The sequence below is a fragment of the Eptesicus fuscus genome, chromosome 20, assembly GCF_027574615.1.
Source record: "Eptesicus fuscus isolate TK198812 chromosome 20, DD_ASM_mEF_20220401, whole genome shotgun sequence".
In the NCBI taxonomy this organism is placed as follows: domain Eukaryota; kingdom Metazoa; phylum Chordata; class Mammalia; order Chiroptera; family Vespertilionidae; genus Eptesicus; species Eptesicus fuscus.
In genome coordinates this window covers 2,531,062-2,556,849 of record NC_072492.1, presented here as the reverse complement: position 1 = coordinate 2,556,849, position 25,788 = coordinate 2,531,062, and the positions used below count along the sequence as shown (strand labels likewise).

At 54.7% G+C, this 25,788-nt stretch overlaps 1 protein-coding gene and 1 long non-coding RNA gene across 6 annotated transcripts; one reads left to right on the top strand and one right to left on the bottom strand.

The window, feature by feature from the left end:
* Positions 1–14,111: 14,111 nt before the first annotated feature.
* On the bottom strand, positions 14,112–17,492 carry LOC129147406 (uncharacterized). Its single transcript, XR_008554766.1, has 4 exons — positions 17,248–17,492; positions 15,745–15,940; positions 15,022–15,231; positions 14,112–14,442 (listed from the first exon to the last, which is right to left on the bottom strand). It is a non-coding gene; the product is annotated as an uncharacterized LOC129147406 (long non-coding RNA).
* A 47-nt stretch (positions 17,493–17,539) lies between these two features.
* Positions 17,540–25,366, top strand: ALDH3A1 (aldehyde dehydrogenase 3 family member A1). Of its 5 annotated transcripts, none has more exons than XM_054709381.1 (11): positions 17,540–17,629; positions 20,713–20,879; positions 21,284–21,515; positions 21,924–22,009; positions 22,199–22,407; positions 22,880–22,997; positions 23,385–23,526; positions 24,117–24,283; positions 24,501–24,600; positions 24,956–25,086; positions 25,196–25,366. In XM_054709381.1, the coding sequence occupies exons 2-11, from the start codon at positions 20,718–20,720 to the stop codon at positions 25,208–25,210; spliced, it is 1,362 nt and encodes a 453-aa protein (XP_054565356.1). In that variant the 5' UTR covers positions 17,540–17,629; positions 20,713–20,717; the 3' UTR covers positions 25,211–25,366. The 5 variants fall into 5 exon arrangements, with proteins under 5 accessions (XP_054565356.1, XP_054565354.1, XP_054565353.1 ...); XM_054709379.1 differs by having other exon boundaries at positions 20,688–20,879; XM_054709378.1 differs by lacking the exon at positions 17,540–17,629 and adding an exon at positions 17,668–17,807 and having other exon boundaries at positions 20,688–20,879.
* Positions 25,367–25,788: the final 422 nt, after the last annotated feature.

The following is a 25,788-nucleotide window of genomic DNA, read 5'->3' as shown; positions in this document are numbered from 1 at the left end:
TGGCTGCCTCCCAGGGCTGGCTGAGCGCAGGAGGGGCCAAGCTCGCTCTAGGACCAACTTGTTAGCAACAGGGGGCCCGGAGGTGGGTCCGCAATCAACCAGGGCGCCTGTCTCCCCTCCACTCGCCTCTGCCTGCCGGCCAGCTGTCACACGCAGTCACTGAAAAGGCTGTTTCTGAAGCGGCTTTTGGTGGAATCGGGAGGATGCGACCTCTGGGTCTCCCATGATGGGGAGGTGCCTTCAGATTTCCTGGAAGGTGGTGGAAGAGCCACGTGTCTGAGACTGTCCTTGGCCTGGGCGGGCGGAGCCCCTCCCAGCTATCCCCTGGGGTCTGCCGGGAGCCAGGAGTTTCTCTCAGCTCTCCCGGGAAGGGGGGCGTGATAGATCCTCCCTTCCCACAACTGGTGGACGGAGTACGACATAAACTGTACCTGCGGCCTGGACATTCCTGAGCACCTAACCAGGCACCTTATATGGGCTGTACATTGAACCACCAATCAGCACCTGCCAAATACCCGAAGCCCCCGATTCCTAAGTCCCTAAGTGCCTAATCATGTGCCTTACATGAAACCACCAGTCAGCGCGTGCCGGGTGCCCTAAGCCCCGTCCCTTCCCTTCCTCCCCTCAAAAGGTGTGTTCACCCTGCACCTGTGCTCTCCTCCTTTGGGAGGCAGCCCGGCAGGGGCCTTCTCCTCTAATAAAGCCTGTGTCCTGGTCTCCGGCCTCCGTCTCCTCTTTCAGGAAGCACCAGCCGGGTTCCGAGGACAGTGTGGGGAACGGTCCACCCAAAGCATCACTGACGCCCCACAGGCTTGGCCGCAGCCTCAGCCTCCTCAGCCTCCTCAGAGGGTGCAGCTGCGGGTGGGCTGAGCAGCTGGTGCTGCTGGCCTCTCAGTGTGTGTGTGTGTGTGTGTGTGTGTGTGTGTGTGTGTTGTGTGGGGGGAGGGGGCGGGGGGGAACAGGCCTCCCGCCCAGTCCTCCCATCTCCCTCCAACGCCTCCCACCCCAGGCTCTCCCCCAGGCCTGCAGTCCGCACGCTCCCTCCGTGGCAGCCCCGGTTGAACGACGGCAGAGAAGCCTGTGCTCTGGTTTTTATTGTTGTTTTGCTTTGTTTTAAAGTGACTTTATCTCTGACAGACTCTCCCCCAGGCTGATGTTAGGGCAGTGATGGCGAACCTGTGACATGTGTGTCAGCACTGACACGCGTAGCCATTTCTGATGACACGCGGCCGCTGAGGTGGCCACATGCCGAGGATGAAACATTTGCTGCTCCTGAGGATGAAACATTTGCGAAATAATGTTTTTTCCTCAAAGTGACACACTACCCGAGTTATGCTCAGTTTTTTGGCGAAGTTTGACACACCAAGCCAAAAGGTTGCCCATCACTGGGTTAGGGGCTGCTGTTCTCAGCTCTGGCTCTGGGCTGGGCCCCTGGCCTGGGTGGGCCTCGCTCCGCAGGGAGCAGCCCTGCAGCCAGGACGCCCTCCTCTCCCTCGGCCCTGCCTGCCCACCCGCCTCCGGGAGGCTCCTGCCCTTCCTTGTAAAGTCTCCTCTTCAGCCAGTCTCAGCCCGGGACTCGGGGTGAGTGGTCCCCAGTTTAGTTGTATTGGCAGCTTGGTTCTGGGAGGAGGTGCGGGAAGGACCGCCTACCCTGCCGCCCCCTGGGAGACCCCATGTGGGAGACCGTGAGAGGCAATCAGGTAAACAATCCAATAACCTTGTTTTCCCCGCTTTGCTGGGGCCTTTGCTTCCAAGAGTTGCAATAGGTTCTCAATAACAGGAAACAAGGATAGGGAAATTGACGGGGAGAGAAGTTTAAAGTGTATTTAGGATTCTGCTAAGGCGGAAAAAACATCCTGCCCGGGCTCTGACCTTTATGTTTGCACAAGCTGTTTTTGCCTATAAAAGGGGCTGAGAAAATAAACTCGGCGCGGCAGTCTTGAACTGTCCGTCCTCCCGGTAACTACAGTGTCTGTGTTTTTTAATCCTCACCCCCCTTTTCAGGTACCGTTCAACTACAGTGCCGGCAGGCTCCGGCAGGTGGCGCCCGAACAGGGACCTGAACACAGGGGATTCGGTGAAGGAGCACCGCGGTAATAAGGCAAGAGAACGTTCGCAGAGGTAGTGGGACGCGGTGACAGAGCAGACGGCGGGAGAAGCTAGTGAAAATGGGACAAACTAGCAGAGGGAACTGTGTGTTTAGAAACTTGGGAACAAGCAGGAAAGAGAAGGATGCTAAAATGCGGTGAGGCCAGGAAAATAGTTAAATAAAAAGAATAAACAGAATGTGAGAGTGAGGGGAGTTTAAAAGGAGGAATTAGTAAGAAAATTAAGTACAGGGTGATTTTTAAAAAATGTATTTTTATTGAGTGTGATTTTTAAGTAAAGAAGTCAGTACTAAGGATGAAATGCATAGAAAGAGAGAAAGAAGAAAGTATTTTTTTTAATTAGCCTGTAAAAAGAGTAAAAAAGAAAGGAAGGAGGGAGGAAAGAACTTTATAAAGGAATCAGTAGAGAGCAGAGTTAAAGAAGGAGAGAGGATGTATGTGGATCTATAATGAAAATCAAGTATAGTTGTGTACTGGAGACAGATTTTAAAAGTAGGAATCAGAAAAGAAAAAAGATAAATGATAGTGAATAATTATGCAGGTAGATAGATATTAAAACAGTGGAAGTAAGTAGAGAAGAATGTATGGGAAAGGTAGGATGAGAGAGAGAGAGAGGGAGGGAAGAAAAGTTTTAAAGGGGAGCCGGTAGAGCTTAAAAGGAGAATGGGAAGAAGAAAGAAATGGGGGAGGGAGCGGGGCTGAGGAGATCAAAGGGAGGAAGGATGCAGTTGGGGAGATGATTGGTCTATATTATCTATAGGAGAGGGAGATAAGGGGGAAAGGCCACTTTGAAAGGCCTCATCTTCGCCATCTTTATTTATTTTCCAGCTAATGACTTAAAGCTTTTACAAATTCATAAATGCATCTGGGGTTTCTGTGCACATGTAAAGAGAAAAGGCCGGTTTAAAAACGAGTGCGCATAGTTTTTGAGCTGAACTTAACTTTTTGCTGTGTACAGAATAAAAACCCGAGACTGTTTTGGCCTTAAAAATGGCAAAGATGAACCGGAGAAAGAAATACAGGCCAGTTTCCCAAGGCATATAAAGTAACTCTTGAAATTTCCCGCCAGAGGCAAGTAAATAGCAAGAAGGAAATAGTCAAGTTTACATATGAATGGCTGAGAGTTTGCTTCTTGATTTCCCCAGCAGGAAAATTGTGACCATTTTGAAATTTAGAGGCTGGTCCAGGCCTATCGGCTGGAAATTTAAAAAGAACTTGGAAGTTTACTAAATCAAATGATAAATTTAAAAGATCTAAATGTATTGAATTGTTATAATACTGAAATGTTGATCTGAGTATGCATTGCATGAAACCTAGAGGACAGAATTGAAGCTCTTAATTGATTATGTCTTGTATTTATTCTTAGAAATATAAAGTGTTATTGTGTTATTAATCTAGGACATGCTAAAAAATATTTGACTGGCCAGCTCTAAAAGTTTAAATTTGATAAATATTAAGATAATTATAAAAAAGTATTATAATCTTTAAATCATATACGGATATATATATATATATATTTGATGGGTTTTTTTTTGTTTGTTTTTTTTACCATGTTAAAATTTCAAGGTCTTAACAGAGATGATTCTTGGAAAGCTCCAAGGGCCCGGAGTAATACAAGAAATTTATCCTCTCTTCTTAAAGGAAATCTTTATAAAAAAGATCTAATATACTTGAAATTGCATGGAAAGCCTTATCAAATAAAAATTAATAAATATACTTTAAATGTTATGAAGGTTTTGGCCCCAAAAATGGCAAAACAGAGTAACTAAATAATTGACAGCCAGTTTGAAATTGGATTGCCATGGCCTAGAGCAAAGGATATCCTTACATGATATTATTCTGCAATTTCATTATAATTTTTGATATTTTACAACAGCATATACCAAACAAACTTACAAACTAATTCTTTGAATGTATGGCAGCAATTTAAAAAGGATATGAAAGGATTTAATCCCTTCCACTGTGTGGAAGGCCCCCTTGGGAAGGCAATTAAGCATCCTATATTAGTCCTTTTTGCCAAGAGGGACCCTCTTCTCACAATCCAATTTCCCACAGCTGCTGCCTGAGTTTTCAGTTCATACTGGGGTTGAAGCCTCGTCATGGCTGGTGCCATGGATCTGTCTCTCAAAAGGAAATATTTTTACCAGCTCTTAGTTTTATCACAGAAGGTCTAAGTCATAAATGTTAATCTAAGAAATTCTGGCTGTTTAGTTTTTAGGATTCATTAAAGGATTGAAGTTTCAAAGAATAAGAAATACTGAGTAGAAGGTCTGAGGCATGGTTATGCATTTTTAAAGGACATAGAAGGAAGGTTTAAAGGCTAATTTAGAAGTGTCTCAATAGAAGGTTGTGTAAGTGTAAGAAGGAGAAGAGATATGTTGTAAAGAAAGCAAATAATACAGGCCAGTAAGCCAGGAAGAGTAAATAATTTGCATTCTGCCTCCCTAAACAGAGGGTAAATAGTTATGCCAAAGTACTTTGTGAGGGTCTAATAAAAGAAATCTAACAGTTACTTTTTTTTTTTAAATCACTAGAGAAGCAGCGCGGCAGATAGTTAAACAATGCGGTACTTGCCCCACTACCACTACTGTACCCTCCTATGGCGTAAACCCCAGAGGGTTAATGCCCAATCAGCTATGGCAGATGGATGTTACTCATGTTGCTCCTTTTGGGAAATTAAAATATGTACATGTCACTATAGATACATTTTCTGGATTTATTATGGCAACTGCCCAAACTGGAGAAGCCAGTAAGCATTGTATTGCCCATTGCTTAAAATGCTTTGCCACCATGGGGCAGCCCAAATGTATCAAAACAGACAATGGACCAGGATACACTGGTAAAAATTTCCAGGTATTTTGCAGTCAACTAGGAATCAGTCTAAAAACAGGAATTCCCTATAACCCTCAAGGACAGGGGATAGTAGAGAGAGCCAATGGGACTCTTAAAACTCAATTGCAAAAAATAAAAGAGGGGGAGCTATACCCTAGGTCAGCACATAACTATTTACATCATGCTCTCTTTATCCTTAATTTTTTAACTTTTGATGCTCATGGACAATCTGCTGCTCAGAGATTGTGGGGAGCCAGTAGTTCCCGCACTTATGCTCAGGTGCGCTGGAAAGATCCCCTAACAGGACAGTGGTATGGGCCCGATCCTGTATTAATCTGGGGGCGAGGCCATGTCTGTGTCTTCCCACAGGACGCCGAGGGGCCGCGCTGGTTACCAGAGAGGCTGGTTCGCCACGCAACAGTCCAGACATCCGAGAGGGAGGACCAGGACCCAACGGGAGGGTCGCAACGTCCCGGTTTATGTTAACAATACCAAGCTTCTTGGGAGGCCTTCGAATGGTCACCTCCAGGCGCACAACCCAGTGCCATACAACTTTTCCGCTATAGGAGAAGGCACTCCTATCTGTTTTTCCAAGAACGTGAGTGCAACGGGCTGTGTTACCCTCCAGGGGGTTACCTTTCATGTCAACAGCTCCACCGTCGGATGGAATATCAATGTGATGAGCCTCGGGGTTCGGGAACCGGACTGAATGCCTCTCTTCCCCGAGACGTCCTGCCATGTGAGAAACCATCCGGTATACGGGAGCATTCCGTGCCCTGGGAGCGGTGCTACACCAATCAAGCTGTTGCCTTCCCGATCCAGGGCACCAACTCGTCTATCATCAGTTGGTCCGTCTTTAATAAGACCAGCTGGACTCAAGGACTCTATGAGGGACTCTGGAGCGTGGCTGGCGGTCCAATCCAGCTACTACTCTGGAAATTGGCTGCTGCTCTGAACACGGTCACAGCCGTGGTGACCTATCCGTCTAGTGATAAGAATAAGAACTGGACTGCAAGCAGCTGGACAGTTAATGTGACTGCCTGTGTGCCAGAGCCTTATGCCTTGCTAGTGGGGAAGGTGAACATTTCCCATCAAGGTCAGACCTTTAATGTTACTTGTGTAAATTGCCTGTTAACCAATTGTATTGCTAATGTACCTTGGGGAGAACAGGTGGTTGTTCTCCACCAGCCTGCCTTTGTAATGGTCCCGGTAAATCTCTCTGAGCCCTGGTATAATGATCATTCCCTCCAGGTGTGGAGGGAGGTGACCTTGGCCCTCAGCAGACCCCGGAGGTTCATTGGGTTGCTGATAGCCAGTGTCACGGCCTTGATAACCTTAATTGCCACGGCTGCAGCTGCTGCTGCGGCCCTTACCCAGGAGGTACAGACAGCTCATTTTGTCAATGACTTATCCAAAAATGTTAGCACAGCCTTAGGGACACAAGAGGCAATTGATAGAAAGATTGAGGAGAAGCTCAATGCTTTATATGACATGGTTATGTACCTAGGGGAAGAGATAGATGGGTTAAAGGTAAGGAACAAATTACAATGCCATGCTAACTATCAATGGATATGTGTTACGCCTCAGCCATACAACCAGTCCGTACATGGCTGGAATAAGGTAAAGGCTCATTTGTCAGGAATCTGGCACAATGCTAACGAATCCATAGATCTACTGAAATTACATGAGGAGATCCTAGGTCTGCAAAGTACAGACCCCCTTAAGGTAGATGCGGCAGAAACCGCCAAGGACTTTTTAAATCGGCTTATGCGCATGGTCCCCTCCACCTCTGACCTTCAACATGTGGCCCTTACCGTAGCCCTACTAGGGGCCGTGGTGGTAGGGCTAGCGTGCTTTTTGCCTTTTCTGGTGCGCAGAGGAATCAGCGCTTTGACGCTTCTCCAAGCAGGCCTACACAAGGTCAAGCTCAAGGCCGGCCCACAAGGGCCTCTACATGTTTTATAGAATCATATTTTTAAGCTTGATTGCCTCCATGGGAAGCAGACAGGTAGTCAGAGTGCTGCATCTCGCCGCAAGGCGAGACTGGGTACTGGCTAGGTGCAGAGCAAAGCATCTGCAAGGGAAGGCCTTATAGTAGCTGGCCGTCTCTGACTTCCTCTGAAGGTATGTCTGATTTGCATAGAGGTTGGTATCATCTAAAGTAGATATAGTAGGAAAAAGGGCTCTGCCTCTCCTCCCCAAAAGATACCAAGAGCCTGAGGAGTGGCTGATGAGCCACGGGAGGAATCAGACCTCTACTTCCCTAGCCAGTTAAGGCCCACCCCGGTTCTTTTATTATAAAGGAAAGGGGGAAATGTGGGAGACCGTGAGAGGCAATCAGGTAAACAATCCAATAACCTTGTTTTCCCCGCTTTGCTGGGGCCTTTGCTTCCAAGAGTTGCAATAGGTTCTCAATAACAGGAAACAAGGATAGGGAAATTGACGGGGAGAGAAGTTTAAAGTGTATTTAGGATTCTGCTAAGGCGGAAAAAACATCCTGCCCGGGCAATGACCTTTATGTTTGCACAAGCTGTTTTTGCCTATAAAAGGGCTAAGAAAATAAACTCGGCGCGGCAGTCTTGAACTGTCCGTCCTCCCGGTAACTACAGTGTCTGTGTTTTTTAATCCTCACCCCCCTTTTCAGGTACCGTTCAACTACAGTGCCGGCAGGCTCCGGCAACCCCAGCGCTGCGCTCCGCTGTGGCCGAGCTGGCCGCCCGGTCCCTGTCCCCGTCCCGTCCCCGCAGACACTGCACTTGATCTGCTCGTCAGTTCAGATGGGCGTTTGTGCGGTTCCCAGTTGGGCTGCTCTGAGGAATGCTGGTAAAATACTCAGAGGTAAGTTGTGTGGACACACATCTTCATTACGTGGTTATGTATCCAGAGGAGCGCTGGTGGGTCCTCCGCTGACTCTGTGTTTAACTCTGAGAAGCCGCCCTCAACGCCGCTGGCCATTTACATCCCACCAGCAGCGCAGGAGAGTCCAATTTCTCCCCATTCTCCACATTTGCTGTTGCCTGTCTTTTATTTTATTTTTATCTTTTTTTTATACTCTTTTTAAAATTTATTTCTTTATTAATTTCTTTATTGATTAAGGTGTCACATATTTGTCCTCATCCCCCCATTCCCATCCCACACCCCTCCCCACACATGCCCCCACCCCCCTGTTGTCCTTAACCGCTGGTTAGGCTCATATGCCTGCACACAAGTCCTTTGGTTGATCTCTCCCCCCTACCCCCACCCTCCCCTACCCTCCCTCTGAGGCCCGACAGTCCGATCGATGCCTCCTTGTTTCTGGGTCTGTTCTTGTTCATCAGTCTATGTTGTTCATTATTTCCCATAGATGAGTGAGGTCATGTGCTATTAGAAATACACTTATAAGAACCGAATATGAGACAAGCAATAATGGTTATGGTGACAGGCAAATGAATCAGTCTGTAGTGAGTTTCTTTCTAGGCCAACAGTTCTTTTGAGACCCAATTTCAATGTCCAACAGTTCCTTATGTGTACATGTCAGCACTGACTTTTCAGCTCTGGATGGTGGACAAATGGTGGTAACGGAGGTCCGACTCCCTCTGGTTTGGTCCTGGACAACCTGCAGTGATGCACAGCTGCTAACTGCTAGTATGGGAAGGCCGCATCAACGTCTTCCGTCTCTGTACTGCTTCTCTTCTGTCTTCATGGCTGGAGTAGTCCTGTCGATTCCTCTCTGTTGCTGGAATCCACATGGTCTCGGAGTTGTTTTCTGAAAATATACAAACATATTCTCGACCAAAAGTTAATAAAGGAATATTTTCTATAAATTTGACTTGGAATCCTATTTCATTTTTTGCCCAAATGATTTTCCTCTAGCTTGTTTTGTCACCTTGTGTGTTTTTCATGGGTGTCTTGCTTTTAGCCTTACAATTAATTTTCTAAAGTATTAATTTTCTAGATGTAATTTACTTACAGGATATTTTTCCTTACATGATATTCCTCTACTATCCCCTCCTTTTTTTGATTTAAATGTTAGGAGGCTTTTGAAAATTTTATAATGTAGTCTTGATGGCTTTTAAATTTTAATTTTTTGCACTATAATATTACTGTTTTAGGTTCATTACATGGTGCACAATTTTATCATGAGATGAAGTACCAATAAAAATTTTAGTTAACACTTTAGGAACACCTTTTTGTCCAGTACAATTAATTTTTCTAGAATATTCGCTTGTTTCAACTAGCCAATTTAAATTTGCCTGAAAACTTGACTACTATTTTACTGTCAAATTTATTACTCTAACAACAATCTTATTTTACCCTGTAAATATTGGTGGAAGGATTATTTGCCTTCTTGAGTAGGTCCTGAGCATTCCTGGTGGTAGGCTGGATTTAGATATCGTAAACCCACTTCCCCTCACCATGGGTACAAGACCACTCAAACAATTCTTGTTGGAGTGAGAGGGCAGCTGCTGTCGGCCAAGTCTCTGTCGGTCACCTGGGTCCTGATCTGAGCTGGGCATGGGAAGCACGTAGCAGCCATGGGGGCAGGAGACCTCCCTCAGAAGGGGCTAGGGTTCAGGCCCCTGCAATGTTGGGGGTGGTGAGGGTCTGTGCCCCACCTCTGTTGATCAGTGCTGGGGCCCCGCCAGCAGGTGAGGGGATCCCAAGGCAGGTGCTGGGCATGGAGGCCACGGGGGCATAGGCTACCAAGGAGACAAAACTGAACCTCATGTCACCCTGCTTGGCCCCGGAGGATGGCTGGTTAGCCAGAGACGGGTAAGATTCCTCAAGGAAGGAACAACCTAAGACAGGCCGAGTTGCAGAGGGGCCATCAGGAGAGAATTTATTTTTATCTTTAAAATAATTATATTGTTGGTAGTATTACAGATATCTCCCGTTTTCCTCCCTTTTACCCGCCTCCAGCTCCTCCCTCCCTCCCCGGTCTTCACCGCCCTGTTGCCTATGTCCAGGGCTATGCATGGAAGTATGTATGTTCTTTGGTTTATCTCATCTCATCCCCCTTGACGGTCTTAAAAAAAAAAAAAAAGCCATTCTAGTGGGTTTGAAGTCACATTTCACGGCAGTTTTCTTTTGTATTGCCCTAATAACTAACGATTGCAAGCATCTTTTCATGTGTTTATTGGTTATTTGTGTATCTTTGAAGGAATGTCTGTTCAAATCCTTTGTTTATTTTTAAATTGGGTTGTCTTTTTATTATTGAGTTATAATAGTTATTTATATAATCTGACACAAGTCCCTTATCAGACAGATGATTTGCAAATATATTCTCCTGTTCTGTGTTTTTTCACTTCTTAATGGTATAATTTGCAACACAAAAGTTTTTAACTTTGATGTAGTTCAATTATCTATTTTTTCTTTTGTCACTTGTACTTTTGGTCTTGTATCTAAGAAATCATTGCCTAACCCAGGGACATGAAAATCTACTGCTGTGTTTTCTTGCATAAGTTTTATAGCTTTAGCTCTTACATTAAAGTTGATGATCCATTTTGAGGTAATTTTTGCATCTAGTGTGAGGTGAGGGTCTAATTTTATTCTTTTGCACCATTTGCTGGAAAGACTGTTCTTTCTCATCGAATTGTCTTGGATTCCTTATAAAAAAATCAATTGACCATAATTGTAAGGGTTTATTTCTGGACTGTCAGTTTTATTCCATAGATCTATATGTCTGTCTTTATGTCAGTATCACAGTCTTGATTACTGTAGCTTTGTTATAAGTTTTGAAATTGAACACTCGGCTTTGTTCTTTTTAAGATTGTTTTGTCTGTTCTGGGTCCTTTGAATTTTAAGATCAGCTTTACTATTCCTGCAAAACAAGCCACCTGGGATTGTAACAGAGATTGTATTGAATATATAAATCAATTTTGGGAGTATTATCATCTTAATATTATGTCTTCCAATCCATGAACATGGGATCTCTTTCTATTTATTTAGATCTGTGTTAATTTTTTCAATAATGTGTTGAAATCTTCAGTGTACAAGTCTTGCACTTCTTTCATTAAGTTTAGTTACATTTATATTTAAATTTATTCTTCTTGATGCTATTGTAAATCGAATGGTTTCTTCTGATCAGCACCCCTCCCCAGTTCTTCAGAGCAGTCCTTCTCCCTCATCCTCTTTCTATCTGCAGTGTCTAATCTGCCTGGACCTGGGGAGTCGGATCCCAGGTTGGTTAGGACTGTCTGTGTAAAGGCACTCGGGCCCCCCAGGGCGGCTGGCGCCTCCGCTCTGAGGAGCACGGTTCGGTTGCTTCCAGTGGGGCTGCTCTGGCTGCATCACTCCGTAGGGAGCCGGCGGGGCTGAGGGACTGCGCCTGCATTTCGGGGCCGGTCAAGCGTGGGGTGCGTCCCGGTTCCGCCGCCTGTTCCTGGGAGGGCCTGGACCAAAGTTGCTCTAAGCCTTCGTGTCCCCTCCTACAAAGTGGGCGGAATAACACACCCGCGGTTCCCTGCCTTCAGGGACGGGCTCGGTAAATCACCAGCAGCCCCCGCCCCTGCATGCTTGTCCTTATCTGGTCACTTCATGTTTGCCGCTGAAAACATGTCATTTGAGCCTTAGGACAATTTGTTATAGGTTTATGCTGTCATCCTAGCTCCTTGGCCACTCAACGTAAACTGAATTCTGCGCCACATGCCAATATAAAATCGCACATTCACATCACGACCATGGGTCTATCCAGCATGATTTTAATTATAAAACATAACTTTGTAAATAAATATTGAATTAAGTTTCTGGACCCAATTCAATGCGTGTGGGGAGTATCCCTATATCAGCACACAATTCTCGGACCCCAGTAAGGTGTCCAGGAATTCACCGGAGGCAGCAGCACACGCACAGGTGAAGGGTTCGGCCCGCCCTCCAGATGCTCTGGCCTGAGCTTCTGACCAGCGGGCTGCAGAGTGGGGTCCCACTGACCCCCCAGCCGAGAGTGCCAACGCCTGGCTATAGACCGAAGGCCCCAGCCTCTCCTGGGTTTGACTAATTTGCTGGAATGGCTCACAAATCGCCGGGAACGTGTCACTGGACCACCGGTTACTGTGAAAGGACAGACTCAGGCCCAGCCGCAGGAGGAGGGGCCCAGGGCAGTGCGGGCGGCCGAGGGGTGCCCGTGCCCCAGGGCGCCGCTCTCCCCACCTCCCTGCCCCACCCTGCAAGGTCTCCGAGGAGTAAATGACGTGCTTTTCTTACAGCAGCTTCTGGAAGGAACACACGCAGACCAGATGGGACTCCTCCCTGCGAACTGTTAGCAGCAGCTGCTGAACTCAGGGGCTCTCCCACGGCCTGGAGGACTCACTGCCGCAGGGGTCGCTGGGCTCACCCCATCCCCGATGTGGAGCAGGGCTGGGGACCCCAGTCCAGCGGCTTCCGGGCCGCTGCGAGCTGGGCCGCCTTTGAGGACTTGCGGGTGGTGGTAAGGCCCGGCCGGCAGCGAGGTCCCGTGTCTTGTCCACGTCACTGTGTTTTGGGGTCTGGTCCTCACGGCCTTGCCCAGAAATCTGCCTGCATCAGTAGGATGCGAGCTGGACCCCGCCTGGGGCAGGGGAGACATTGCCCGAGCTCGTGGGGAGGAGCCCAGGGGCCAGAAACGCACCCACCGGATGCTGTCTGCCTGTCAGCCCCCCCCCCACGCCCCCCCTTAGACCGACCAGCTGCGCCCCGCTGCTCCCCGTTCCCGGGGTTGGGGCCAAGGTGCTGAGTTGTGGGGTGTGTGTGTGTTGGGGTGGGGACGGGGACTGGGGGGGGGGGGCAGGACCGCAGCACCGCTCTGCGGCTGGTCCCCGCAGCCTTCCTCCATCAGGTGCTCCGGGAGCTTCCGCTCTTAGGGGCGCCAGCCAGGCCTGCACCCTAAGAGAGTTGCCTGAGGCTGGAGTTTGGGGTGCTCCCGGCGTCCCGTCACGTTCACACGGTCTGGCCCCTGTCCCCGCACACGGTGGCAGCGCAGGAGTTCCCGGGTTCGATGTGCGGTTCCCATTTCTGCAGGCGCCTCGGACCTCGTCGCGGGCGTCAGGATCCCGATTCCGGGCGGCTTTCCGACCTCACCGCCAGGGACCCGGAGCCCGAGCCGCGGGGACCGTGCGCCCTGGGCACCGCGAGCGTCACTCCCCGCCCGCCCGGGGCCCTGCTCAGGTGCAGGCCCGGCCCAAGCCTCCTCCCCCCACCTCTCCAGGAAGGAGGGAGAAGCCCAGCTCGCTGCTCTTAAAAAGGAGGTGGGTTTCCCTCCAAACCTCTAGTTCTAACCAAGTGTTCCTTGAAATTGAAGCGAAATAACTTTTAGACTAAGTTTTCATTCATTCATTGCTGGCGGGGAGACAGTGTGGGGCCTGGGGCGGGTGGGAGGGTCTGGGAAAATGAAGACTGGACTTGGGCTGGTGGACACACAAGGGCGTGTGCAGGCGACGTGCTGCGGAGCTGCGCCCGAAACCTGCACGCTGCTAAGCAGTGTCACCCAATGCACTCAGTGAAAAGCAGCACCATACCACACTCACACACTCACACTCACACACTCACGCACACGCACACACTCACACACACTCACACACACACTCACACACACACTCACACACACACTCACACACACACTCACACACCCACACTCACACACACACACACACTCACACACTCGCACACGCACACGCACACTCACACACTCACACACTCACACACACACACTCACACACTCTCACACACTCACACACACACACACTCACACACACACTCACACATACACACACATACACACACACTCACACACACACACTCACACACACTCACACACACTCACACACACTCTCACACACTCACACACACACTCACACACACTCTCACACACTCACACACACACTCACACACACTCTCACACACTCACACACACACTCTCACACACTCACACACACTCTCACACACACATATACACTCACACACACACTCTCACACACACACTCTCACACTCACACACACACACTCACACTCACACACACACTCACACACTCACACATACACACACACACTCTCACACACACACTCACACAAACACTCACACACACACACACTCACACACACACTCACACACACACACACACACACTCACACACACACTCACACATTTCTAGCTTTAGGTGAATTTGCTGAAAATCATCTTTTTTTAAAAAAAATTCTTAATGATTTCAGAGAGGAAGGGAGAGGGAGAGAGACACATCAATTATGAGAGAGAATCATTGATCAGAAACTAGGGATCAAGCTTGCAACCCAGGCATGTGCCCTGACCGGGAATTGAACCGTGACCTCCTAGTTCATAGGTCAATGTCCAACCGCTGAGCACACGGGCTGGGCTGAAAACCTCCTTGCTCAACGCCTTAGCTCAGCCTTGCCCAGCCCATCGGCAGGAAGACGTGGGCCCTGGCCTGCTTCCCTGATCCTCTGAGGCCTCCGTAGTGGCGGCGCCGGGCTGAGTGCGGAGGATATGTGGGTTGAACAACAGTTGAGACCCCGCCTTCACGGAAATTCCAGTCTGTGGGGGGACGTGGAGTAAAAAAAAAAAAAATCAACAAATAGTCACACAAACAAATATAAGATTGCAATTTGTGACAGGTTCCTGGGCGTAAGGAAGGTATTATTTGGGGGCGGGTGTCAGAGAAGCTGAGATCTGAGCAGGAGTGAGCGTTGCCGAGGCGCAGACAGATGGGAAAGTGTTCCAGGGGAGAATCACAGGTGCAAAGGCCCCGAGTAGGAACTTGGCTGGGCTGTGCCAGGAGTGCCCGTGGCTGGAAGGCAGTGAAAATGTTGGAAAGTGGCACAGAATGAGGCTGAAGACGCAGCCGGAAGTCAGACCACTCGTGACCTCAAAGACGGGGAGGGTCCCTCTCAGACATAGGGAGCCGCTGAGGGGTGTTCGTGGGGGAGGGACACGCTCGGTCCTCCTCGCTCAGAGGCTCCGCTGGTGCTTTTTGGAGAAGCTGCCGTGGAGGTGGGATGGCTCAGGGAGAGCAGGCAGGCGGCAATGACAGTGGCCCCGGGGAGGCGGCAGCCTGGGCTGGGATGAGGCGTGGGGGCGGGATGTCAGGAATGTATCTGCACACTGAGCCTTTACCAAAATAATGGCAGTGATGATTTCAGAGACTTTCTTCTCCGGAGACAAACACGTGTTAAGACTCCTTGCTCCATGCCATCAGGGCTGAGGAGCTGCTACTCCACCCATGTTTACACGAGCGTCCGTGTGCCAACGCCGCCGCTGCACGAGCCGCTGCCTTCGTGTGTGTTTTCCATCTGCCTCCAAGGTTCGCCCGGGGGTCGCCTCCGGCTGAAGGATGAAGGATGAAGGAGGAAATGAGGTGGACGGTGCCTTAGGAGCAGTGAACATGGCAGTGGGGGATCCATGGGGGGGGGGGCGAGAGGAGGGGGCACAGGGGCTCATCTCAGCTCCCTTCCACGAGACCATGTTCACCGGGGAGCCGAGGCCAGAGGCACGAACTGGAAGGGCTTGCCGCTGAGTCGCAGCAGCGGGCCCTCGGGCCTGAGCCTCGGGGAGCTGGAGCTGGAGTCAGGCCGAGCCGCAGTCACCGTGACTCAGCTCCTCTGGCTCCGGCCTTGCGTCCTGCCTTCCACTCAGCAAGTTCCCGCAGAGCCCGGGGGCCTCCCCGAGACCCACGCTCACCTGGGCGAGTCTGCGGCCGAGCGCCCGGCTGGCCACCTCACCAAGTCTACAGCAGAGGGCAAGGGTCATCTCCTAAGATAACCAGGTGCCACCCCAGAAAAGTGGGAGCAGGAGGTCAGGGGAGGGTTCCAGGTTGACACAGAGGCCTGGTCCACCCACCTGCTCCGCCCCATCTCAGAGGGTGCCCCGTCTTCTGCGCACCGCCCAGCCCAGGCACCAGGCACCAGAGCCTGCCAATGTGGCCTTCTGCTGTTCTGGAATGTTCCCACTCTGCTCATCATTGGGGTCTTGTCATTTCTTGTCCCCACCCCTGGAGGCTGCAGCTTTCAGTCTGGACCCCATTAGGAGGGATTCCCTGAAAACAGAAACCTCAGGTATAGGCCTCTGCATGCTCCTGCGCCCCCACAGCCGGCCCAGCCCACAGCCCTCCTGAGCCCGCGGCCCCAGAGCCTCCTCCTCCCTCCCCTCCTGCCAACAACGTGTACACATCACACGTTAATAACTGCAGTGGAGCCCTAGCTGGTTTGGCTCAGTGGATAGAGCGTCGGCCTGTGGACTGAAGGGTCCCAGGTTCGATTCCGATCAAGGGCACATGCCTGGGTTTTGGGCTTGATACCCCATAGGGGGCGTGCAGGAGGCAGCCGATCGGTGACTCTTTCTCATTGTTGATGTTTCTACCTCTCCCTCTCCCTTCCTCTCTGAAATCAATAAAAATACATTAAAAAAAAAAATAACTGTGGTGGACATCTGACTTTGGTCCCTGCCTCTGTGCCTTTGCCTTTACTGTTCCAAGTCCTGCTTCTGTTCCTTGCCTAAATACCTCTCTTTTAGTTCAGACGCGGTTTCCCTGCCATGGATCCTATCAGAGTCCCTGCAGCACCTATGTACATTCCAATTGCTACAGTTTTCATAGTGTTTTGAAATTTTCTGTTTACCCGTCACTCAGCACCTACTATGTGCCAGACACTGTTCTAGGTGCTAAGGGTTGTAGCAGGCCACAGGTCAAATTCTGGTTGGGGGGCTGACGGGTAGCAAACAAAACAAGGGGTAACTAGCATGTCAGAGGGTGAGGGTGCTCTGAGGAACGGACAGAAGCGATGGCGGGCCGGCCTGTTCCACGTCACGTGTGAGCAGAGTAGGTGGTGGTGTGTGGGAAGGGCCTTCCAGCTGGAGGGGGAGAAGGACAGGAACACAGCCGGGCGTGTAGGCCCCCATGGAAAAGCAGTGAAATGAAGGCCGGCGACGCTGGCTGTGAGTGAGGGCGGACAGAGGGCCTGGGAGGAGGAGGCCAAGAGTCCACGCGGCCGGGGACGGGACGTGTGAGAAGTGAGTGGCTGTTTTTGCAGATCTGCCGCCATCCCCTGCACGGCACAGAGCAGGCGCCCGGCAGACGCCTGGTGAACGGTGGAGCAAGGGGCCTGCAGGCCCTTCCTTCCCAAGCACATCTGGTTTCCCGGCCGACCCACAGGGAGCCCCTGGCTGTTACCACTGGCTCCTGCCTCTTCCCTGCTGCTCGGGGGGAGGCCTCAGGCTGGCAGGGCCCCGGCTGGAGCCTCTGCCTCGCTGGTGGCCGCTCCGAGAGGACGAGGCCGTGCCACGCAGTGGGCATCTCCCGGGAGCCGGGTGACTCTCCCATCTCCCACCGCACCCCGCCGAGCTTACGTAACTGGAAGGCTGGGAGCACGGCGTCGCAGCTGCACTTTGGAAACCTGGAGGAAGTCCAGTCAGGCTGAATCAACCAGCAGAGCCCCCACCCAGGGCAAACACGCCCCGGCTCCATTGGAGATTGGCTGTGACCCCGCCCAAGCCTTCAAAGACACATTCTTGCATTTTAGAGGAGAACAAAGGGCTAATCCCAGGCCGGGAGCACCCCGCATCTGAATACTGTTTTGGTCTCCTTACACAACCTCCGGGGGGCGGGGGGGGGGGGGTGCCAGGGCTGAGTGGGCGGGAGAAGGGCTGAGCGGGCGGGAGAAGGCCCTTAAAAGCATCCCCTCCAGGTGGGTGTGTACTCCAGGAGCGCCAGCCACCGAGACTGTCAGAGGTAACCCTTTCCTTCCAGGGTTTTCCTTTTCCGGTGGGGGTGCCTAGCGGGAGCCGGTCCTGCTGGCAGGTCCATCTCTGCGGCTGACCCTGAGGATCCAGAGCCCACCTCGGGCAGCTCTGCCACCCCAGCGCTGGGAGGGCACCCAGGACTGGAGAAGCAGGGCGCCCCGGGGATGGTGGGTGAAAAGCCCCATCCCCTCCCCAGAAGGGGGCAGGGCTCAGTGGTAAGGGCGAGAGCGGAGGCTGGAGGCAGAGCGGGTGCAGTCCTGCTTGGCCACTTGCTGGTGAGAGCACCTGATGCCTCAGGCCTTGCTGTCCTCCTCTGTGCCGCGGCCCCTGACGGCTCCGAGCTCTTTGAGGATCAGAGGGATGTTGAAGGAGCCATCCCCGGGTGCCTGGGGCACCGTGGGCCCTGGTGAGGCGGGCAGGCCCGGGCTCAGGAAGGTGGACTGCACCGCTCCCTGCTCCCGCAGCGGCTGCTTTCTGCTCCGTTCGCCTGTGCAGGGCGTGCGGCTGAGATCAGCTGTGCAGAGGGAGGCGCAGGAGTGGCACCGGGTGCCAGCCGCCCTGTCTCACGGCTCTTAGCTGGGCCGCCCAGCCATGGCTCCGAGGGCCAGGGGGCTGCTCTGGGTGACAGCGAGGCTGGCAGGACAGGAGGGCCTTCCTGTTGGGCTGTGTGGCTGGGCTCAAGGCCAGCAGGGGCACCCAGGGAGAGGGCTCCCTCCGTCCCCCCAAAAGGCATAGGGAGGGGCCCATAATACCTCCAGGCTGGGGCATCTTGCATGCCAGCAGGGCCCTCTCTCTGTGCAGCAGGCCTGGAGGGTCAGCGCCATGGGGTGGGGCGGGGGGGGGGGGGGGAGGAATCAGAAACCACTTGCAGGAACACACACACACACACACACACACACACGTACTTCCATTTTTTCAAAAATTATATATACCATATATAATAATACATACCATAAAACACACATATATGGCATATAGTATATATCATATATTACATACATAAATTATATATGTGGTATAAATACATATACTATATATGGTACATGTAATTTTTTTTGCAAAATGGAAATAGCCGTATTGTAGCGTTTTCTTTGTTTTACTTTCCTTCTGATGTTAGAAGTGACGTGATGTCTGAAGTGGGGTGAGCCTCTAGGGGGGCAGCAGGCGCTGCTGAGAGGGGGCTCACTTCTCTGTGACCCCTTTCGTCTCTTTTGCATGTTCTACCATGAGCACTGCCGATCACCTTTATTCAGAAAGTTAACAAATATTTACTTTTATTTTTATTGTTGGCACAATTACAGATGTCCCCATCCCCCCACCCCTTTGCCCACCTGCGCCCCTGCCCTCTGGCCACTGTTGTCTGTGTCTGTGGGTACGCATGCATGTTCTTTGCTAATCCCTTCACCTCTTTCATCCAGTCCTCTCCTCCCGCTCCCCTCTGGCAGCTGTCGGTCTGTTCCATGTATTCATGCCTCTCTTTCTATTTTGTTCACCAGTTTATTTTGTTCATTAGATTCCCCATATGAGTGAGATCACATGGTATTTGTCTTTCTCTGACTTATTTCGCTTAGCATAATGCTCCCCAGGTCCCTCCATGCTGTCTCGAAGAGATCCTTCTTTTTACTGCTGCATAGTATTCCACGGTGTAAATGTACCTCAGCCTTTTTATCCACTCCTCTGCTGATGGGCACCTAGGCTGTTTCCAGATCTTAGCTATTGTAAATTGTGCTGCTATGAACATAGGGGTGCACATATCCTTTCTGATTGGTGTTTCTAGTTTCTTAGGATATATTCCTACGAGTGGGATCACTGGGTCAAATGGCAGTTCCATATTTAATTTTTTGAGGAAACTCCATACTGTTTTCCACAGTGGCTGCACAGTCTCATTCCCACCAGCAGTGCACGAGGGCTCCCTTTTCTCCTCATCCTCGCCAGCACTTATTTGTTGATTTGTTGATGGTGGCCATTCTGGCAGGTGTGAGGTGACATATCTCATTGCGTTAACCACTATTTAAATAGATGCAAGTTCACTGCACGAAAGTTTAGCGCTACAGATGATGAGGACCAAGGTCCCCACTAATTCCACCCCTCGGGGTCGTCACCCTGGGGCTGCCTCTTCATGGGCACAGCCGCTGCGCCAAGCCCGCTTCTTTCGCATCTCTCGTGGGGTGCGGCACAGCGAGCGCCCTGCCTCCCCTGCACCTGCCTCAGCCATCACACAGGGCAACAGAGCCCTTTTAGTTTTATTTAAACTATTTTAAAAATGGATTTTTAGAGAGAGGAGGGGGGCGGGCCTTGGATCCCTGCCTCCCGCCCCGCCCCTGCCGGGAATCACGCCGCCCCTTCTGGTAAACAGGACGACTCTCCCGCCAGAGCCCCCCTGACACGCACATGGAGGGCGTTTCCAGTTTCTCTGCTACAAACAAACAAACGAACTTTCTTATTCGTGACCGTGTGGAAACGTTGCTGTGGTCTCTGTGAGCGCCTTTTCACGGCCTGGCTGGTGCAGCCCCGGCTCTCCGGAGGCGGCCTGGCTGCCGACCTCGGCCCGCCTCACGGGCACGCACGGGGTCTGCCTCCCAAGCAAGCAGGGCTTCTGTGAACCACCGGCTGTGTTGACTCTGGGCTCTCCTTTTGTTTTCGTTGCTCCTCACGGAGGACACGCTTTCCCGTGGTTTTTAGAGAACGTGGGAGGGGAGGTGCACAGAGAGACATCAGTGTGAGACACACACAGATTGGTTGCCCCCCGCCTGGGGCTGGGGATCAAACCTGCAACCTTGACGGGGTTGCCCTTGGCTGGGAATCGAACCTGAGGCCCTTCAGTCCGACGCTCTAACCACTGAGCAGCCGCTGGGCGGCTCCGGGTTCCCTTTAACCCGCCTGGGTGCGGAGTCACAGCGTCCGGGAAGCGGCGGGCGCGTGCGGAGCTCGGAGCACCCGCCTGGGTGCCGCGGCGGAGGCCGGAGGGAGGGGGCCCGGGGCCGGGAAGGGCCTGCCCCGCCACTGCCTAACCCGGCCCCACGTCACCCCTCCCCGCCTCCCCGCAGCGAGAGCGGCATTTTCTCCGCGCAGGCACCATGAGCAAGATCAGCGAGGTCGTGCACCGCGCCCGGGCCGCCTTCGACTCGGGCCGCACGCGCCCCCTGCAGTTCCGCATCCAGCAGCTGGAGGCGCTGCGGCGCATGATCAAGGAGCGCGAGAAGGACATCGCGGGCGCGCTGGCCGCCGACCTCCACAGGGTGCGCCCCCCCTCCCCCCAAGGGGCGCCCCCCCCACCTCCCACTTCCCCGCAGGGGTGCCTCCACCCCACCCCACTCCCTCCCAAGGGGCGCCCCCCTTTAGGCACCTTACACCTGTGCCCAGACCTGCAGACGGGCTCTCGCAGACACCCACCGCTCCATGGCTCCCCTCAGCCCTGTTCCCCTGTGCCCTCCCCCGCCGCCGGGGGTGTGTGTGTGGGGGGGGCGGGGACTGTGGTGAACGGCCCCCATCACCCCGGCAAGTTGAACAGGCCCGGCTAGCAGGTACAGATCATGCTCCCATCTTGCAGTTTGGGAGACTGAGGCCAGGGCCACAAAGCTCGGGAGCCCGGTAACGCACTCAGCGCTCTGGGCTGGGAGCTCACGGGCGCCTCTCCCGGCAGAACGAGTGGAACTCGTACCACGATGAGGTGGTGTACTGCCTGGAGGAGATCGACTACATCATCAAGAATCTCCCGGAGTGGGTTGCGGACGAGCACGTGGAGAAGACGGCCCAGACCCGGCAGGACGAGTGCTACATCCACTCGGAGCCGCTGGGCGTGGTGCTCATCATCGGCACCTGGAACTACCCCTTCGACCTCACGGTGCAGCCCATGGTGGGCGCCATCGCTGCAGGTGCGAGGCCGCGGGGAGGGAGAGGGAGGGAGGCAGGGAGGTCACTGCTCCTGGCTGCGGGTGGCCGGGCTCGGGCCTGGAGAAGAGGCGCTGGGTCAGGTGTGTGAAGGGCCTGTCTTCCACTGGGGCCGCGGGAGCAGGCCTCCCGGCCTCCAGGCCCCGCCAGGTCCATGCCCGGCAGCGCCCTCCCTGCCGCCGGCCGCTCTCCCTGCCATGTGCCAGGTTTCCTTCCAGTCGGCCCACTGCTTGGGCCGAGCTCGCCTCCCCTCTCTTTCCCTCCTTCCCACGTCTCACCCACCGCCAGCAGGTGACGCAGGTCCTCTCCTCCCAGGACCCAGGATGGAGGGAGGCAGCAGGCTGGTCCCTGGGAGGGGGGAGAACACAGTGGGCTGACTCTGTGCTTTGCAGGGAATGCCGTGGTCATCAAGCCCTCCGAGCTGAGCGAGAACATGGCGAGCCTGCTGGCCTCCCTCATCCCGCAGTACCTGGACAAGGTGGGCACAGGGGAGCCGGCGGGGCCAGAGCCCAGCCCCGGCGGCGGGACCACTGGCCTCTGCCACTGGGGGCAGGGCCCTGAGCGGTGTGTGTGTGTGTGTGTGGGGGGGGGGGCTGCGTGGCTGTGGCTGCCCGGGCGGGGGAGGGGCTGGGTCCGCTCTGAGCCTCCCCCTTCTCCCCGCTCGAAGGATCTGTACCCGGTGATCAATGGCGGCGTCCCCGAGACCACGGAGGTGCTCAAGGAGAGGTTCGACCACATCCTGTACACGGGGAGCACCGGCGTCGGCAAGATCGTTATGACGGCTGCGGCCAAGCACCTGACCCCGGTCACCCTGGAGCTGGGGGGCAAGAGCCCTTGCTACGTGGACAAGGACTGTGACCTGGACATCGCCTGCCGGTGAGGGGCTCAGCGCCCGTCTGAGCCGGAGCGGCCATTCTGAGGGCCCGCGCTGTGCTGAGGGACACGGACACGCCCCTGCCCTCGGGGCCTTCGGCCTGGGCCGGAGCGGGGCGGCCGCGGGGACCCTAAGCCCAGGAGGGCAGGAGAGGGGAGGGGAGCTCTGCCCAGCCTCCCATCCCGCGGGCATCGCCTCCAGGGTGGGGACCCCGGCGGGCCGGGCTCAAGAGCAGACGGGGGCACAAAGGCTGTCCGCCCAGGCATCCCCCAAACCCCTGCACTCGCTGATGAGGGAAAGATGTGCGGGGCCCCGGGAGCGTGTCCAGGGACGGGGGGGCGCCTCAGCCCCGAACCTGGCAGCCGGGGGCGGCCCTGCTGGCTGTCACACCGGCCGCTGCCTGAGCCTGACCCTGAGCCGGTGGGACAGGGCGCCTCCGGGCTGAGAGTGCGGCCTGACCGGGCATTTCCACAGGCGCATTGCCTGGGGGAAGTTCATGAACAGCGGCCAGACCTGTGTGGCCCCCGACTACATCCTCTGCGACCCCTCCATCCAGAGCCAAGTCGTGGAGAAGCTCACAAAGGCCGTGAAGGTGAGTGCGGCCCGGGGGCGGGGCTGCAAGTGGCCGGTGGGTGTGGACTTTAGAAAATAGGATTTTTTTTCCTGATCATAAAAGTAATCCACACTCTGTAGATAATTTGGAAAAAGATTAAAAAGCATCAAGAAGGGAAAATGTCCCCCCAGAATCCTGCCACCCCACAACAGCTGCCGCCGCCGGGGGGTCGTTCCCTCCTGGGCTTTCTGTGACCACAGCTGCTCCTCCGATGCCCCGCGCCGAGCAGGTGCGAGCACCGCCCGCGCTGGGCCCGGCAGGGCTTGGCGTCCGTGGTGTCACTGCCCCGGCCGGCGCCATCCCCCTGCGGCCTCGGCTGTGGCGAGGCCCATGTCCCTCCCTGAAGCCCGTCGCCCTCGCCCGCAGGAGTTCTACGGGGACGATGCCAAGAAGTCTCGTGACTACGGGAGGATCATCAGCTCCCGGCACTTCCAGAGGGTGATGGGCCTGCTGGAGGGCCAGAAGGTTGCCTATGGAGGCACTGGGGACGCGGCCACCCGGTACATAGGTGTGTCCCTGCAAGCACTGCCCTCCTGCCCAGCGACCAGGGCCCTGCAAGTTGGCAGCAAGTGGGCACAGACACTGGAGAGCAGACAACCCCTTGGGGGGGTGTGCAGGCCTGGGGTGGACAGGTGACAGCCTGGCCCAGCCCAGGAGCCCCTCCCCACAAGGCCTAGAGGGCAGCTCCCCAGCCCCGCTGCAGCAGGGGTGTGACAGCAGCCGCAGAGCCCGGCGCAGGGCTGGAGGGGCCCAGGGCCTAGGCGGGAGGACCAGCAGCCGGCCCCCCACAGCCTCCAGGTTGCCAGGAGACTAAGAGCTTCAGCAGGGGCTCCGGTGGCCTGGGAGGCAGTCCTGTCCCCTCAGGTGGGCCCTGGGCCCCTTCCATGCAATGAGCCCCGCCTTCTCCCAAGGTCTGCCCCCAGGGCTGCCGGCTGGAGCCAGGACTGCCGGGCTGGAGCCACGGGTGGGCGGAGGCCTGTGGGCCCCTCTCTCGGCCTCGCAGCCGGCAGCCACCAGCAAAGGAGTCAAGCGGGGGAGCCAGGTGCCCCACTGCGGGCAGGGAGGTCTGGGCGGGGCTGACTGCTGGTTTCCTGCCAGCCCCCACCATCCTCACGGACGTGGACCCCGAGTCCCCGGTGATGCAGGAGGAGATCTTCGGGCCCATCATGCCCATCGTGTGCGTGCGCAGCCTGGAGGAGGCCATCCGCTTCATCAACCAGCGCGAGAAGCCCCTGGCGCTCTACGTGTTCTCCCACAACGACAAGGTGGGCTGGGCCTGCCCAGGGCCCGGCGCCCCTGTGCCCGCAGCCAGGGGCACCGCCACTCTCCCCCTTCCCACCTGGTCCTCGGCAGCGGGAGCCCGGGGGGCAGACCGCCCGGGCTGCGCCTCCACAGCTCGCTCCTGGGCTCCAGGCGGTGCCCACCCAGGGTGGGGGAGGGGGTGCGCTGGGCAGGAGCCTGAGGCCCTGGGTGCCGTGGCAGGTGATTAAGAAGATGATTGCCGAGACATCGAGCGGCGGAGTGACGGCCAATGACGTCATCGTCCACCTGTCCGTGCACACTCTGCCCTTCGGGGGTGTGGGTGAGTCTGGGGGGAGTTCACTGCCCACCTGCTCCCCGCGGCGGCCCTTCCAGCCCTGGACTGGGAATTCAGGGGGGCCGGAGCAGTCCTGGGCCCCAGCAGTCCTGGGCCCCAGCTCCCATCACCTTTCCCGTGTGCCCTCTGGCCCCTGCCTGCATCCCCGGCAGCCACACTTAGCCCGAGACCCTGGAGGGCCAGAGGAGCACCGCCCTCCTGAGCCCCAGCAGGGTTACCCTCATCCTGGGCGCTCTGTGTTGTTCCCGGTGTGGACACGAGGGGGCGCCCAGGAACTGGCCTCCCCGGGAGGGTCTGGGTCTTGGCGCTGGGCCTGAGCCGCCCCGTCCGGTGCCCGCAGGGAACAGCGGCATGGGCTGCTACCACGGCAAGTTCAGCTTCATGACCTTCTCCCACCGCCGCTCCTGCCTGGTGAGGTCTCTGCAGAAGGAAGATGCCTTCAAAGGCAGATTCCCCCCGAGCATGGCCAAGGTGAGAGGTGGGGGTAGGGCTGCTACCAAGACCAGGCTGCGGGGAGCCTCTGGGCCTGCGCAGGACAAGGACCTCACTGTCCCTCGCTCACGCCCTGTCCTCCCCACAGATGACCCGACACTGAGCCTGCTGCACCCCGCCGCCCGCCGGTGCCTCACCTGCTCCTGCAGCCCCTCCTGCTCCTCCTGCCCCGACGCCCAGGTGCTGGCCTCCCCCCGCCCCTCCTCCAGCCCCTGCTCCCTTGCTGGACATGCAGGACCAATAAAGTTTTCCAAACGGATACCTGCGTGTGCGTGCTTCTTTGCAGCCCTGCACCCAGCCACCCTGCAGTCCTATCCCATCCCCACCCGCGGCATCCTGACAAGTGGTGAGGGGAAGGGCTCCCCAAAGTCTCACATGAGCACCCCACTCTGGGCCTCAATGCAAGAGGCGCTGGTGTGTGGAGATGTTCACCTTTCATCTGAACTTGGGGTGTCAGCTTCATCTCCGGGGTGTCTGCGGAGGCTGACTAGGAGGCTGTGTCTGGAGGACAAGTGGCTCCAGAACCAAGAACCAAAGCACTCCCCACAAGTGAGGTCTGGCGCTAGGGCAGGGCCCCCCAGCCAGGCTGCAGCGGCCACCCGGGACCCCTGGGTGACTTCAGGGCAGAAGGGCGGAAGCCGGTGAGCCTCAGGACCCACAGTGTGTGTGTGGGGGGCTGGC